This window comes from Triturus cristatus, chromosome 8 (genome assembly GCF_964204655.1).
Source record: "Triturus cristatus chromosome 8, aTriCri1.1, whole genome shotgun sequence".
Lineage (NCBI taxonomy): Eukaryota > Metazoa > Chordata > Amphibia > Caudata > Salamandridae > Triturus > Triturus cristatus.
The window spans coordinates 776,121,705-776,137,913 of NC_140591.1; the positions used below are offsets into that span (position 1 = coordinate 776,121,705).

The 16,209-nt window shown below is 40.7% G+C and overlaps 1 protein-coding gene across 3 annotated transcripts in view; it reads left to right on the forward strand.

Moving 5' to 3' along the window:
• Positions 1-16,209, forward strand: part of ATP11A (ATPase phospholipid transporting 11A) — a 791,426-nt gene that overhangs the window by 522,591 nt on the left and 252,626 nt on the right. For all 3 annotated transcript variants that reach the window (XM_085622216.1, XM_085622218.1, XM_085622217.1), the window contains exons 12-13: positions 4,476-4,673; positions 13,830-14,003. In XM_085622216.1, the coding sequence (XP_085478342.1) occupies positions 4,476-4,673; positions 13,830-14,003 (372 nt within the window). The remainder of the gene's footprint in view (positions 1-4,475; positions 4,674-13,829; positions 14,004-16,209) is intronic.

The window sequence follows — 16,209 nt, forward strand, 5'->3', positions numbered from 1 at the left end:
AATGTATTCATTATCTTATTGTCTGATATCAAGTGTATCACTTTGGTTTATATCTTATGTGTCATATTTGCGCTTTTAAAATAATAAAATTCTTTTGAAATGAAAAAAACCCTGTCATTAAGTCTTGTCTTGACTGCACTAAGTAAATCTATCAGACATAGTCTTAAGCTGACTAGGTTGACTGAAACTTGCTCAGAATGCTGCAGTATGAGTGCTAAATAAAATGCCAGGAAATCACATATGTCACAAGTACTGTGATCTAAATGCTGGCTTTCCATTCAAACTCATGTAACCTTTAAGACTAACAATTTAACATAAAGCCCCAGGACCTTTGATCTCCCTCTTTTATGGCCCATTAGTTTTCCTTCTGTCAACTGTCCTGCTCCCTCAGATTTCTTAGGTAATTGTAGCTTGCCAGCCCTAGGACCAGAATTATCACTTATAGAGACCATGCTGTTTCTACACGAGCAGCTCAACTGTGGAGTCTTTGGCTCAGCTCTACAAGGTTTTTTTTCACACCAAAGAGTGACACAAGTGAACTTAGTCCAATGCACCAACACTTGAATATGAAAGACAGGTTTTTATAGCCCCGCAGAACCCCACCCAATGCATAGTTGAAGTGGCGTCAATGCCCTTGGGTTACTAACAGTCCCTTAACCTCTTCTGTGCCCATGACGAGATGGTCTCGTCATGGAGCACAGTCGCGCTGTGCCCATGACGAGACTATCTCGTCATGACACCCACCCACTAGGGAAGCGCCAGGCACAGGAGGAGAAAAGGCCTGGCACCCAAGGGGTTAACAGGAATCCAGGATGCTGTAGTAATTGGAAACAGACCTGTTTTGTTCTTCTCAATACCAGATACACAAACTGCACTAAACAAAAAGTCACTTTAACTTAAAAGCTTGTTTATTTTAACAGAATTGCCCTGTTGCTTAGCACATCTAATACAACCACAGAGAATATAATTAAAGCAGCACAAATGCATGTTGCAAACAGTGAGAATACAATTAACATTTCAACCATAGTTAAAATGTCATCTAAAATCCAAACACCCTAAAACCTACTTCTATGCGCTTTGCTAGGAGAGCATGGAGTAGTATAACTTGCATCTAGAACCTTTTAGGGAGGATCAGCGAAATGCATACCTGTTTAGAGCAAAGCTTTGTAGTTGTCAAACGTCAGGGAGCTTGGGCTCCCTGCAAAAGGTAGACACAAGTTGAATCAGCTCCTTCTGCACTTGGGCTTGATTTCAGCTTTCAGTAGAAAGTGAGAAGTGGCAGCATCTCTGGCAGTCAAGATCGATTGTAGCAGTTTCTTTTGTGATAATCTGGGCAAAGGACCTCTCCTGACAAGTGGTCAAGTGCCGATCCATTTATACTGTATCTTATCTAAGATGTGAATTTCCTACAGCACCATAGGAATATCTGTCATAACCAATGTGCATCAAAATGCTAGTCTAAGATGCATTCGTCTACACAAATAAGGTAAAAATATGACAATTCAGACTACCGTGTATTGGCTTTTGTTCTTGTATAGAGATAACAAGGTACTTGTTTCAGACTGATGTTGCCTCAGGTGTCTTATCAATGTCATCTGAGTAACTTGACACTTTCATGGGTTCTTTGAAAGATAAGGACAGACGTCACCTAGGTCAAAGCAGACATGTTAATGATTCTGCAAAAAATAGAGACATTCGAGTTGGACCTTATGGTCTTTATGTCACTCTCCCTTTTAGTTTGTGGGCAGAAACAAATCTACAGGTTTGGATGCCAGCTGAAAACCTGGCTTTTTAGTAGCAAAGAATCTTCTGGCCTTTTTCCCTGGCAACTGGTAGGTTTTACAGTTGTATCTTCCTAAAGCACAAAAATGCATCTCTATATGAGTGCACTGCAAATGAGTTAAAACAAAAAAGCTAAAGGCACCAAAGTTCATTCTAGACAAATGGGCACCAAAGTGTTGCATCATTTAAAACATGTTTAACTGTTTAACCTATTCGATGCGCATGACGGAGCGGTTCCGTCATGCGCGTCGGTTGCGCTGTGCGCATGACGGAACCGCTCCGTCATGCCCCGCCCGCACACAGAACCTTCAGCACAGCGCAGAAATCCGCGCCGCGCTGAAGGGGTTAATAAATGAGCACAACTCTGGGCAGTTGCTGAGACCCTCTTCGCCAATATTCTAAAACTCTTTTTTTTAATGGAATGTGCTGTAAGCCAATTTAATTGCCCTTCTGGTTTAGACTGAATGTGAATTGGGAGATGTTGTGTCAGTGGTAAGTTTCAAAATATATTTGTTTACTAGTAGCAATAGTGACTGATAAAGCAGGCATTATTTTAAGGTATCACTCATAGAGATGACTGTCTTCCAGTTGACATCAGGAATAAATGCAAAGTCCTCAGCGCCATTCAGAAAATGTACTGTGGCAAATGTCCTGGAAACCAGCAGAAGCTGCCCCCTTACTATACACCTGCCAGTAACCTTGCTCTATTGTTGGCTCATCTGATCAATCAACAACCCTACGAGAGGATCTCTGGGGGTTCAAGGACCAAGCATGTGGGATGCGCTCAATCACAACCTGACCTCTGAACTGCCTGTGGTTCAAAAAGCTGTTGAAAAAAATCCTGTTTTGGTTTGCCATCATTTGAGCACAGCACACACTCGAGGCGCTATGGACAAACATCAGCTTCAACTGTGGCCTGTCTGATTAGGCTCCGAGACTCCCTCCTTTATAACAAATTTAAGCATTCTGAAGTAATCTAAATCTATAGATAGGACTTAAAAAACTCCTAAATAAATAATTTGACTTCAGTGACCCCACAAGATTCCTGAAAGACTATGTATTTTATCACATGCTGGAGTTCATTTTGTAAATGCAAGGCTTTTGAATATGTTTGAATTGGTGCCACTTTTTAATTACCTCAGGCTTTTTACACCCCTTCCTCTCTCCCCCTAGAGGATAAACTGTGTTGGCAGATCCCTATACTAAACTCCAAGGAGTTTGTTTTCATCCTGGCTAAGCTGTTCCACAACTCCCTGCTGAAATTCACATATTTCCCCTACTCCAACCTGGGTGTTTACTTCAGAATTAAACTGCTGAATAACAACTCTCAAGGGTTATAATGATATTGACAGTAAAAAGTATCCTATCAAGACAAGGTGCTTAAACCCCACGTACTCGCTTTCAAAACATTCAGGTAAGGCATACTGGTGTCAAAAATGATAAAGCGCATGCATTTTAACACTTTTCTTGTTCTTGTTTTTAAGTCTTTTATTCAAAATTGCACAAAATACAGAATTTCTATTTAATGTGTTATGAATATTGATTAGGTATATTGTGTCATAAAAAGAGGGGCCTTGTCCCTGATGTCACAAATCCTTTATTATTGAACTAAAGATCTTGTATTCTCAATTGGCTTCAATAAGTGGGAGAAAACCCTTTCCCACTGGAGGATAAGAATGGCTAGATGATTAGAGATCAACTCAGACTTATTTGTATCCTTAATCTGGCTCTGCATAGAGACTCATATGGCAAGTTTATATTTTGAACATACTGCTTTATTAAAATAAAAAAGAGTTGCTGGTTCGATGTTTTGAACCAGGTTTTAGGAGAAACACAACAGCCAGCAGGAGGTTTGCACTCTTCAGTGTACAGGCCTCTGACTTTTTCAAGATGGCGGAATAAGTCAACATTGACCACACACAATTTAATTTTGCTGAGAGCACTCATAATATTACTTGTGCTGAATACTGATTACCATCCTAGTGACCCGCAATACCTCTCCAATAACATTGATTTATTTTTCCGCCTTGAAGAAGCCCCAGGCCTGCGTGCCGTGAAGGGACAAAATGTGTTTGCTGCTGTGTTTCTCCTGAAGCCTGGTTTAAAGCATGAACCAGCAATTCTTATATTTTTTTAATCAAGCAGTATGTTCAAAATATAAACTGGACCTATGAGTCTCTATGCGGAGCAAGACTAAGGATACAAATAAGTCCGATTTGGCCTTTAATCCTCCAGCAATAATGATTAGATAAGTAGCATCTCACTGAGACCGTGTACGGTTCAGCCTAAGTTATAGATTTGTATAAAGGGGTTCCTGTGTTTTGTAAGAAATAGGTTCCTGTTATAAAGACACATTCATTTTAGAATTGTTGTCTAAATACCCACTGCATGGTGTGGATTGTTAGTGGGAGGGCACAATGTGAAGGTGTCCTTTGAGACAGTTGATGTGATTAATGTAACTCTTGCAAACCTATATCTACCCTAAAAGGAAAGACTTTATCTCTAGTATGTTTGTGCTTAATAAACTCTCAATTGTCAACTAACTGGTAATTTGCAGCGCAGAATGAACAGAACTATCTGTCTCTTATCCCAGTGTGTCTCTCACTGCAAGAATTCATGCTTGAAAGAAAAAGAAAAAAAGGTGGTGTTTGAAAGTTACAATCTTCTAACCCAACATGTCTGTTTTTTTGCAGTTTCTGAGAGCTTTCACAGACTTCCTTGCCTTCATGGTTCTTTTCAACTACATCATTCCAGTGTCCATGTATGTTACTGTTGAGATGCAGAAATTCCTAGGTTCCTACTTCCTGACTTGGGATGAAGAAATGTTTGATGAAGCAACAGGAGAAGGGCCACTAGTAAATACATCTGACCTCAACGAAGAGTTAGGACAGGTAATTTTCCTATTAGGTTGTGGATGTTCAGTAGAATTGACAGTGTTTGATTGTGGGTTCTTGACATCGAATGAATACATAAAGGTGCTTTTATCATTTCATTATGGACAGATTAATAATCCTGTTAATAGTTTGATGGAAAGGTCAAGAGCAGGGGTCTTTAACTTTTTCCGTAGTGAGAGCTACTTCTGCTGAAGTAAAGTTCTGCAGTGCTACTAGCACATTTTATCACTGTAAGATGCTGATGATATGTATTAACTTTAACCTTTGACCACCCTAACACAATTATCAGTAGTAACCACTCAAACATTCCTGGTGAAGTTACCACCAGAAATGCTAGGAAAATGTTTATCAATATTAAATGCTCCACTTGAGTAATGGCACAAAGGACATGACCACAGAATGAAGTGTCCCCAACTCAAATTGTATTATAATCGAGCTAACAACTTTAAATGTGTTTTAGAATTGCAATATTTTGTCTTTGTCGGCATATTCGTTTTTGAAACTACACATTTTTCTATCAAATACCACTTTCCACTTTGGGCAAACCAATGTTATTTTCCAGAAGAAAAAACTTTTTCTGAAAAAACGTAATTTTGGCCATTAACACATTTAATCAGTTTTTCACTTTAAAAAAATACACAGTCCACAAACATCAGCTTGTCATTTTCATTGAGTACCACCCTGTAAAATGCCTCTCATGGACAGATTCTGCTGCAAATACCCAGATATTACCGTCATAGGCCATGGATGCTTCCCATAACACTAAGAATACCTGTGTTATGCTAATAATGGCCACGATTAAACCAGGGCTGGCACTGTGCGAAGGCTGGATACCCACCATATATCAGTTTCTGCCATTATTATGGGAGAAGTCGTTGACATTCTGTAATGGATGGCTAAAAGCAGGCCAGTCATGCTCCTATTATGTCAATGATGGCAGCAGGTATGGCACAACTAGACCAAAATGCCCAAAATAGTCAAGGATGAAAATTATTATGGCTTTGGCACAATTATGCCATGAATGGCCACATTTGCACGAGAGATAAAACTCTTATGTTGTGGACTAGCATACACATTTGCCAGTCCTTGACTCTAGGTGAATCTTCAAGGAATCATCACTGTTTATTAGGGAAGGACACAATGTAAGACAGACACATCCACATATAAATAAATGCAGATGCGTCTACTTTCCTTTGCCTGGATGCACACTCTCTTCTCCTCTGCTATTGGTTTATCATGCTCCAAACTAACACATTTTTACCCTAGTTCTTGCATTCACACACTTTGGTGGGTCAGCCCTGGGTACTGCTGCCACTATTCTTTGATGTCACATGTGTCACATGTGGTGCGACTGATAGAGCAGGTCGTATAACATGGCCAGTCTCCTTGTTAGATTTAAAGTTGATAAAGATGGTTAATGTGGCATACCCCATAGGCCAACACAGTGTGTGTTAGAGTGGTATCATGCGACCCTGCCATTGGTTTGATTGACTCTAGCTCTTAAGGGTATTGAAACAAGCAGTGCTGCCTTCTTTAATCTGCACAGACTCTCCGAGACTGGCTTGGCTTGGCCTCTCAGAGTTACTTGAGGGTGTCCCGAGCCACTCGTTGGAGACTCCAATCAGTGTGTGTTTATATTTTTTAAGCACACAGCTTAAGCTGTCCTACTCCTACTTTCTCAGTGTGTGAGTGAATTAACAGATTTAGTTCCCACATATTTCTTCATCTGTTGCTCCTCCCAATCAAATGAATGAAAAAATGTTTATTAACATATTTTTTATATTAAGGGAAGATATATAATTCCGGAGTACAAGAAAGGGTTATCATCATGATAGAAGAATTAAAAAACGTACCTGCACTAAAAATAAAATATAGCAAATATGCATCTTATGTTTTTTGTAATACTTACAACTCTGAAGTTGCCTTGAAGAGCTTTATCCTCTTTTGATCATGCTCAACTGTTAATTTAAGTATGCTTAGGCTTGCTTTGATTGCTTCTCTGAGCAGCACAGTTATCACAAAATCTTTGGCTCCTCTATGATGTGGATCATTTTTGGAATGTTTTACACGCAGGATAATGCAGTTGATCTTTTACCAATTAATGTACCTCAATTTTTACTTTCCTTCCTTTCTTTTGCGAAGAAGGCTGCGTCTAATGACACCATCACAACTCATGAAGATAGCCAAAGGCCATCTTATTTAAATTCACCAGAGGACTTTTCTCAATATACAGAATATCCTACATTTACAACTAGAATTCATTTGGGCTAATTACTCCTATTGAAAGCAAACTTTGAAGAATCTGCATGTATTTCTCATGTGAGGTATTGCAGACAACAATATTCCCAAGACAAAAATTAAGAGAGACAAATTTAAATAGTGGGTCCTATAAAAGGAGCTTTAAAAAAACAAAAGCAGTACTGAGGTAGCTTGGTGAAGAAGTAATAGCAACAGCTAATTTAAAAACCCTGCGAACAGAGGAAAATTAGTGTCTGCTTTTTCCCTACCAATTGGAAAACCTCAAGTATTGACCCTCTTTTTTCCACACCAGCAAACACCACAATAGAGGGAAACATCATGAACCAGATTCCAGCATCATAAAACTTCACCAAAAACAGCTGAGAGCTCAAAATCTGTTTGTGTTTTAAAATTCAGAAGCACTATGCCAATCATTACGCACATAAAGCCAAGAATACCTCTATGTCTGGACCAGATGGTTTCTTCTAAGCAAACAGAAAAGAGTGATGCAGAAATCAAACGCTGTTTTGGTTTTTGGCCCCCACTCAGTTTTCAATATAAAGTATGACTTTGCAGTTATTAGTACTTGCTCACATACATTTTTTTATGAGTTAGGTAGGTCAGTGTCTCCAGTGTCACAACTTCCAACATGTAAGTTGGGTTTCTATCAGAAGCATACAGTGGCATCACGCAAAATAATAGGGCCCCCGCAGAATGTGATGAGGGGCCCCTGAGTCCCCCACATCTCCCAGATATTCATGGGCATTGGGCAGAATGGGTGCCACCTCAAGGTTTGGGGCCACTTAAAGGGTTTGGGGCTCCCCTGTGTCGCAAGGGCTAAAGGGAACTGTGTTACGCTCCTGGATGCATTCTAACTCTAGATGATATTGGTTTCCCACCGAGTGTTTAAGCCCACTAAATAGGATGAGTTTTTCACCACATGTATACCAATACTAAATTGAAAGGACCTTCTTAGGCTGTTTTCCTACTTGCTTTGTTTCATTTTTATTCTTGTCTTAAGCAGAAATGTGGTAGTCATTGTGTTTGTCTGTAATATCCCGCAGCTTTAACCAAACTTGGTATACTTATTTAAGAGAGTAAAAGTTAAATGAAAGATATAACTTAATCACATTACATGGGATCTTAGATTTTAACACATTTTTGTTCACTTTTAAACATTATTACATGCATGTCTGTCCACAAACTGGAAGCTGAAATCTAAGCTTATATTGAGGCTACTGGGAGCAGAATACTGGTTATATCTTTGATTGCTTGAACAGTCTCCTAGTAGCTCTGTTTTGGACACTACTACCCTATGTCCAAAAACACTCCTTCTTAACCATAGCTTCCCCTTCAGAGGGCTGTTTCCCACTTTCCTAAGCACTTTATTTCTGCCGGGACTGAGTAGCACCTATAAAGTTGCTTCTATGTCTGTTTGTTATTTTCTACACATCAGTAATTACCCTTTCCTCTATATTTACATATAATTCTTAAAATCTGAAATTCATGTTACACCTGGCTCATTTTAGTGCTCATCTTTCAAAAGTTCTGCTGAAATAGTCACGTCTGGTGAACAAGTATAACATTTCAAGTAACTATAACGGGTCCTTCATAGTGCTAGGTTGGACCCAAATAGTGGCAGAGTGAACATAATGAACTTATATAAAAGAGGATAAGTGAACTGCAAAGTAAATCTTGGAAGTGAAGAATGGACAATTAGTTACAAAGCGATAGTAAACATTTAAAAAAAGATTTTCTTCACTTTCCTAAAAAAGATGATTAAAGTAGATTTTATTGGAAGGTTTTCAGCCTGTGCCTAAATAACTCTGCAGCAATGTTTCTTTAAAGTGATTTAACTCCCTCAGTAATAATGGTAAGTAAGAGGGTTCAAGCCAAGATCTTCTTTAATGTCCTCAGTGTCTATGTCATCATCAATGTGGTTGCATATGGATGGTGTCTGGAGTTTTTTAATGTGGGGTGCCCTAAGTGCGATGGACACGTACAAATGTGGGTCCTGTGTCACTGTGCCATTGGAGTCAAGATTTCATATCTGATGGAGAAATCTAGCTGCAGATTCCTTACCTTAGAATTCTCACTAGGCACCAAACTGGATCCAAAAAAAACATAGAGAAGGCCAAAAAACAGCAGGGAATCCGCTTCTCCAGATCTGCGTTGTAGTGCGGAAAATAAGAAACCGATGTCGGTGCGTCAGGGAGAGCTTATAGCGACTCCATCCACATCAACATCCGGTGGACGTCGCCACAGAGTCACACAACACCCTAAACCGTCGCGCAGAGGTTCTGCCTGAAACATTTTTGGGGATCCAGTCTGGCACGCACCTGGGGGGGGAGGGGGAAATCTAAGGTAAGGTATCTGCGGCTAGACTATGTCTCTACTAAATAAGGCATTACCGAAGGTAGATAGCAGAACACTGATGGACCTAAACAGCCAAAGTGGATCTGGCCCAGCAGTCTGGGCAAGACTGTTCCTATTAGACCAGGCCCGAGTCTAATTTGCATGTGGAGAATCTCTGTCTTCAGTGGTATAGTGGGCAAAATAACATATACTGTAATACAGACCACATAATTACCCATGAGTGAGATTATTGCACACATTTCACCAATTACTTTTTTGTTTGAAACGTCCTGAGTGCAATAGGTATACCCAGACTTGAGTCCTGTGCTCACTGTGCCTCTGGATTGAAGCTGCACCTTACAGATTACGTGCAAGCTGCTGTCAGTTGGCAATTTGATATGAGTTGGCAAATTGGGCTGTACTGCTACTCTTGAAGCGGGACCAAATTTAGTTTGCATATAGTTGGTCTCTGCCAGGAGTGGCATAGTGTGAAACAAATTATGCACTAGAAAGTGCCCTTGAATAGTTGCCAGTTAATTCAAGCATTACACCTATCACTTTTTAAATAGAACTTCCACAGAGCCTTTCATCCAAGCCAAGCTCCTTATCATCTATTATCTGGCTGTGAATGTTAAGGACAGCAAGGCTGTTGAGACCATAATCAAGAGAGCCCTCTTGGTCGATGGCAAGAAAGACCTGCTCCTTGACAGGAGCCTCCAGCAGAGGATGACTGCAGTGTTGGGAGTGGTATGCTGACAAGTCTAACTTTTAGCACCTGGAGGGATCAGCTGGAAAATGGGAATTAACAGGAGGTGAAGGACTCTCAATTCTTTCATAGTTAAGGCAGCCTGCAGAAAGCCTGCTCTTTGAGAGAAAGATAAATCTAGGCTTTTGGAAATAATAATTATCTGTCAATTTTATGGGCGGGTTGTGTGAAGCATGGCATGCTTGAACCATGCTATGAAGTAAGACTTTCATGGTTCTTGCGATCAGATTCAGTTTAAGATGTATTATTTTGACCAGGAGTAAGAATTCCATCACTCTGCCCTTAGATAAAGAAGTGAACCCATATGGTCGTATATATTTCTTGGTGCTAGACGGGAAAAAAGATCCCATATCACAATTAGGAAATTCATGAACAGGTTAATGCAATATATAGAATGTCAGATGGGTATTATTTGGAGCAAGGTTTCTGTGATCAAAAAAGGGCACATTTTTAACAGAGAATTTGATTTTTGTTGCATAAGACGGGAGCAAGGTTTCAGAACAGCGTGCCTGCAACTGATACCCAGCATTCCTTGTCAGTGACACTGTTTCCTTGTCCCTATGACAAGGTTAAAAATCTAACATTATTCCTGTGTAGATAACGTTTTTATTCTTTAGATAAATGCTAAGAACAGGGAAGAAGCAGAAGTTTCACTGTTTTCGTTTTCTAGAGCTTTCTTTATTGTTTTTTTTATATATATACCATCATATAGCTCAGTACAGAATATTAGCATTGATAGTATGGTAATATATACGGTACTTCATTATAAAACAGTCTCATAACCATCATCGCTTTTCTGTATTAGTCATCTTGCTTGCTGTATTGCAGATGTTGTGTAGTGTGCCATTTCACCTCCTCATGTATATTTAAACGCTCACCCCCATGTAGTATCATTTCCCCCACCCGCTGAGTGCGTGGTAGGCTGATAAGTTTCACAACATTTACGAACAACATGTTTTGAACTTCTCCGGTTCTGGTCTACACTATACTAAGTGTGCTGTATAGATCTGTAGCCTTTGTGGCCGGTCGAGGGGAGTCCATCATTTATAGTCATCATTCCAGTATGGGGGTTGGCGCTTTGTTTAGCTTCAGGCAGGGCTGTCAGTATATGTGGCGCTGGGGCTTACTCTTGCTATCCTAGTTTACTATCACCTTACCGACCCGTAAGCAGAAGTTTCACGGATGATTGACTCACCTTCCAGTCGTTTAAAGCGTCTGAGATGGCTGTCAAGGGTGGTATTTATATCTACTTTTTGGATGAGAGCAAAAAGGCCAAAGGAGTGCATTTCTAGCTTGACATCAGGAAATATTTTGAAAATAATGTTCATGAGTGAAGGGTATCCCTACTGAGAAAATAGCAATTCAGGTAAGTAATTTATTTATCCCCATTGGAAGTTTATAGCTTTGATAGGACCCTTTTCGCCAACTGCATCTCCACCCCTGTTTATGTGCCAAATCCCTTTGGCATTATTGCTGTGTAATGTAATTTGAGATGTTTTTATTTACATTTTGGGTTGAACGGGAATTTAATTCAGGAATAGAAGAAGTGCATCACTTGCATTTTGTCATTGTCATGGTTCGTGGCTGCTGATACTCAATAGCAACGGCCAAGTAATGGAATGCAACTGTTTTAAAGTCTATCTGTGTTTTCTTTGACTTGAAAGGGAAGTGAGGTGATAGAAGCAATGCTGTAATTAAAATACAATTGAAGAAAAACGGTCAAGGTCAGCCAATCAATCAATCAATCAATCAATCAATCAATCAATATACTTCTATCAGATTTTAAACCAAATCATACAAGTCACAAAAAAACAACAGCACAATTATACAATAAAGCATACAAAGAATAAAAATATTGACATGAATTTGCATAAAAACATCAAGAACCGGGTCGTTAGAATTACCCCTATTGAGCTGATCCATAATCCCCCGTAAGAAACATTGACACATTATAGCAAATTACATAAGAAGCTAAAAGTTGTAAATGTAAAAAAGCAGGCCATTATCCTGGGCACCCCCACCACCCCTATGCACCAGATCACTACTGATGGGCCCCTGACCATGGACACTTTCATTATTACCATCTCTCATAGGCGAATTTATGATAGGGGCCAAGTGCACACCAGAAGATGGATGCTCTAAACTAAACGTAGAAATAGGGCAAGTATCAGATGGCGAAGGCAGTAAATCAACCTCCTCAGAAGTGAGCGAAAGATGTCGCAATTTAATTTCATTATAGATTAAATCCACAGCTTGCGTCAGGAAACTGTCTTTTGTAGTACATGAGCGCTGTATAGGAGCTATGCCAGAAGCAACCTTTCTCTTGCTCACGGTGATCACAAAGAAAATGGACTTCCTGATAGGTAAACTGACTAGAACTCACAGCACCTTAAAGACAGATGATAACCTCACAACCTACGGCCAAGAAGGATGTCCCAGCCTAGCCAAATTCCACTCACAGTGCCTCAGAGCAATGACATTATGCCCACCAGCCAGTGCCTGTGCAAGGTAGACCACAGCAGGAGCCAGTTACCCAAGTTACGGAACTCCAGACGTCAGTGCCCCACTCCACCTCAGCCCGATGGCCCCCAATCCGATGGTCAGGATGGAAGGAGAGGGGCTGCCCAGGAAGGGCCATGTTTGGCCGGTCTGCCACCCTAAGCTGCAAGCTTGATTGTCAGTGTCTCAGGGGCTCCTTGGACTTACCTCGTATGCTCCAGCCCTCTCTAAGACACTCAAGCCCCGCCAGGCTGGCTCCGTCAGGGCAGAGCATGCAAGGAAGAAAATGGCAGAAGGCCCCTGTGTCCCCAGTTCGCAGCGAGGCCTCCGTCATGTGAATACCAGAGCTGCGGGCGCTCTGAATAGAGCTCTCTCACTCTATGGAGCTGGCAGATACAGAGAGTCAATGGCAGGGGCCCATTCTCGACCCAAATGCTGCTGGGCTCCTCGTTCACCTTGGCGAGGGCAGATCGGTCTACAGGATCACAGAATGACCCCCAGGGTGGCGCTGCTGCGCCCCAAATCATACAGGCCTCTCAACCGTCACCACCGCCAGGTGCCGGAAGAAAGGAGACGCTCTCTTTCCAAAGCGTGCTCCCTGCCGAACACCTTAGGGCCTTGGCCTCGCCACGGCAGGAGGCCCACGGGGTGGGAGATGAGTTCAAACCTGTTCGGGTCACATCAGGCAATCACCATGAGGTGGTCCGATCCCTCCGCGGCGTGAGCACGCCAGCTCACCAGTTGTCACCCCTGCAGTTAGTTCTCTGGGCAGCCAAATGTGTTTGTAAAATAGCAGGTCTAGAGTTTCTTCCAAAGGCTGTTGATAGGAACTAAGAGTACCTAAATTCAGGCATAAATGACCTTTGCCTTTTTACTTTTCACTGTAATAGTAAAGTTGGGGTATTCATAAAACATTTCTCTTATTAAAGCCTGAAAAGTCTATTTATTGGGTCATCTTCTCAAATAAATTAAGTCTGCCATTCCTTCAGCTAAAAAACTATTTTTTTTGCGTTCTAACAGATAAAATACTTATAAAACTATTGCACCCTTTGCGGTATGCTCTTTTGGAATTCTGTGACATCGCATAGAACTCTGCCTAGATCCTTGCCCTCAACACTGTCACATAATTCTTCGGTGGCTTCATACATCCCATTAGTATATGGTTACAGAAACATTATGGAATTTATGTTTGCACTTCATCTGCATGTTCTGCATATTATTTCTAGCATAGCTTATCTGTGTTTTAACTGATACCTTGCCCTTCATATTGTGTTTTTTGCTATTTATTTTGACAGGTGGAGTATGTTTTTACAGACAAAACTGGAACATTAACAGAAAACAATATGGAATTTATTGAATGTTGCATTGAAGGACACATCTATGTACCCCATGTCATCTGCAATGGTCAAATCCTTCACGATTGTGCAGGCATTGATATGATTGATTCTTCGCCTGGAGCTGGTTCAAAAGTAGGGATCTCATTTTGTCGGTCTGTAATTATTTACAAAATATCCAACAGTTCAATTTTTGTATTTCAATGGAAAAGTACATGTACGTGTTTTCATATAATGTTTAATTTTGTCAAAATAACCACTCTGATATTGTGGGTTTTGGACATTTTTATAGTTTATTCTAAAAATATGCTGCCAGTTGATTAGTATCTGTTTTTCTTGAATGTGCCATTGTTGATAATCCAGTGTTAAGTTGTAGAACCGTCTAAATATTCCCCTGATACCCACAATCAAATCAGTGTGTATTAACATGTTAGTTTTACTGCACTCGTTCATAATTGTGTTGTTTCAAATTGGGTGCTTCATTGTAAGGCAAATTTAGTATGTATCTTTGGTTCCCCAGAACATTCCATCCTATCACTTTCACACCTGGATTAATGAAAACGTATCCAACATTTTCAGTTTTTCTCAAACAATCTTAAATACATTAGCCTAGACCTACAAATATTGTGACGTTTTGGAGATCTTTCTCCCTTTTTTCATGTAAGTTCTTCAAGAAGACCACTATTTCCAATTTGTGGCTTCTACGAAGACTACCAAAGTTTAGCTTAAATGTGCGGTGTGTTTATTTCTATCTCATAGTTTTGGGTAGGGTGTTACAACATTTTGCTATCAACATGAAACAAGCATTTGCAATGCAATAGGTCTCGCATTTGCGAGAGTTTGAGCTCATGGCAATGTAAATGGCAATGTCTTTTATTTATGTGTTGGTTTTTAAAACGGATAAATAAAAGGCTTTGTCATTTACAATGCTAATAGTTAAACTCATGCTAATGTGAGACCTATTACATTGCAAATGCTTGTTTGTAAAAGCACGGCATGGGGGCACTTTCACAAACAAAAAGCATATGTTTGTCAGGTTGACAAACAAATGTTTTTTTTGTAAAAGTCCCCCATGCCGTGCTTTCACTGTAATGGTGGCCACACCCTTTTCTTTAGCCGCGGCTCGTCTGAAGAAAGGGGCTTGGCCGCAATTAAAGTGAAAGTGTGGTATGGGGCGCTTTTACCAAAAAAAAAATTAATTTGTCTCTCAAGTTAACAAATGTTTTTTTTTTGTAAAAACGCCCCATTCTGCGCTTTCACTTTAATAGCGGCGCACACCTTGCTTTAGAGAAGCTGCATCTAAAAAAAAGGGGCGCAACCGCCTTTAAAATGAAATCAAGGAATGGGGTGCCTTAAAACCAAAAAGTTAATAGATAGGAAGGAAAAAAAACGTGCAGCTCTGTTCAGCTCCACAATCAACAAACCAAAGACACGGCCTCCATTACATCAGCTGAGGTGTGCTGTGCTATGAAAAACAAAAAATAAAGCGTAGCAAGAGAGCGTGTCCTGACTGCAACAGCAAAAAGAACTGTTGATGGACAGAATGCAGAACGATGTCATACATTCACCCCACTACAGAGATCTGGGCCTAAATCCATCGTTTTTTTCTTGTGTTTGCTTTGTTCGCCCTAAGTTGGCAGGGTATGCCCAGACGAGGGTCCCTTGCTCACTTTGCCACTGGATTCAAGCTAGCCTGGCTGATGAGGGCTGTTAGCGCGAAACTGCTCCCAGGATGCTTGTTTCCGGTCCAGGGAAGACATGGCTTGGCAGTTTGGGCTGAACTGTTCCCATGAGGCACAGGGTCAAGACTGATTTGCATATAGCTATGTCTGAACTGGGGTGGCGAAGTGAGCTAAACAATGATGATGGATTCAACCCAGATCTGTGACTGGGGGTGAATGTCTGAAAAGTTTCAGCACTCCGTCCATCATCCCCTTGTGTTTGCTCTGACTGCAACAACAGGCAGGAGAAAACCATTTAACAAAATAATGCTCGGAGGCTGTAATTAAAGTCTACTGAGTAACAGCACATGCAACAGGGGGTGTCGTCATGGGAGGTTACAAGATGAGACAAGGCGGTACTAAGGAGGGACTACTAAGCCTATTGACCAATGAAAAGCCACAGTTTGCAAAGGACAGTGACAGGAGTCAATTAAAAAGAGGGGCGGAAAGTGGGCGGAGCTTCAAGTTCATAGCTGAATACAGCATGTCTTGAAGAGACAGCAAAAGCGCTGCCTAGACGAGACCTAAAAAGAATGGCCCCCAGGTCAGATTTTTCTGAAACTTTGAATACGCAAGAGGCTGTCATCTGCCTAGTGTAAGGTTAGAAAAAGAATGCCTGA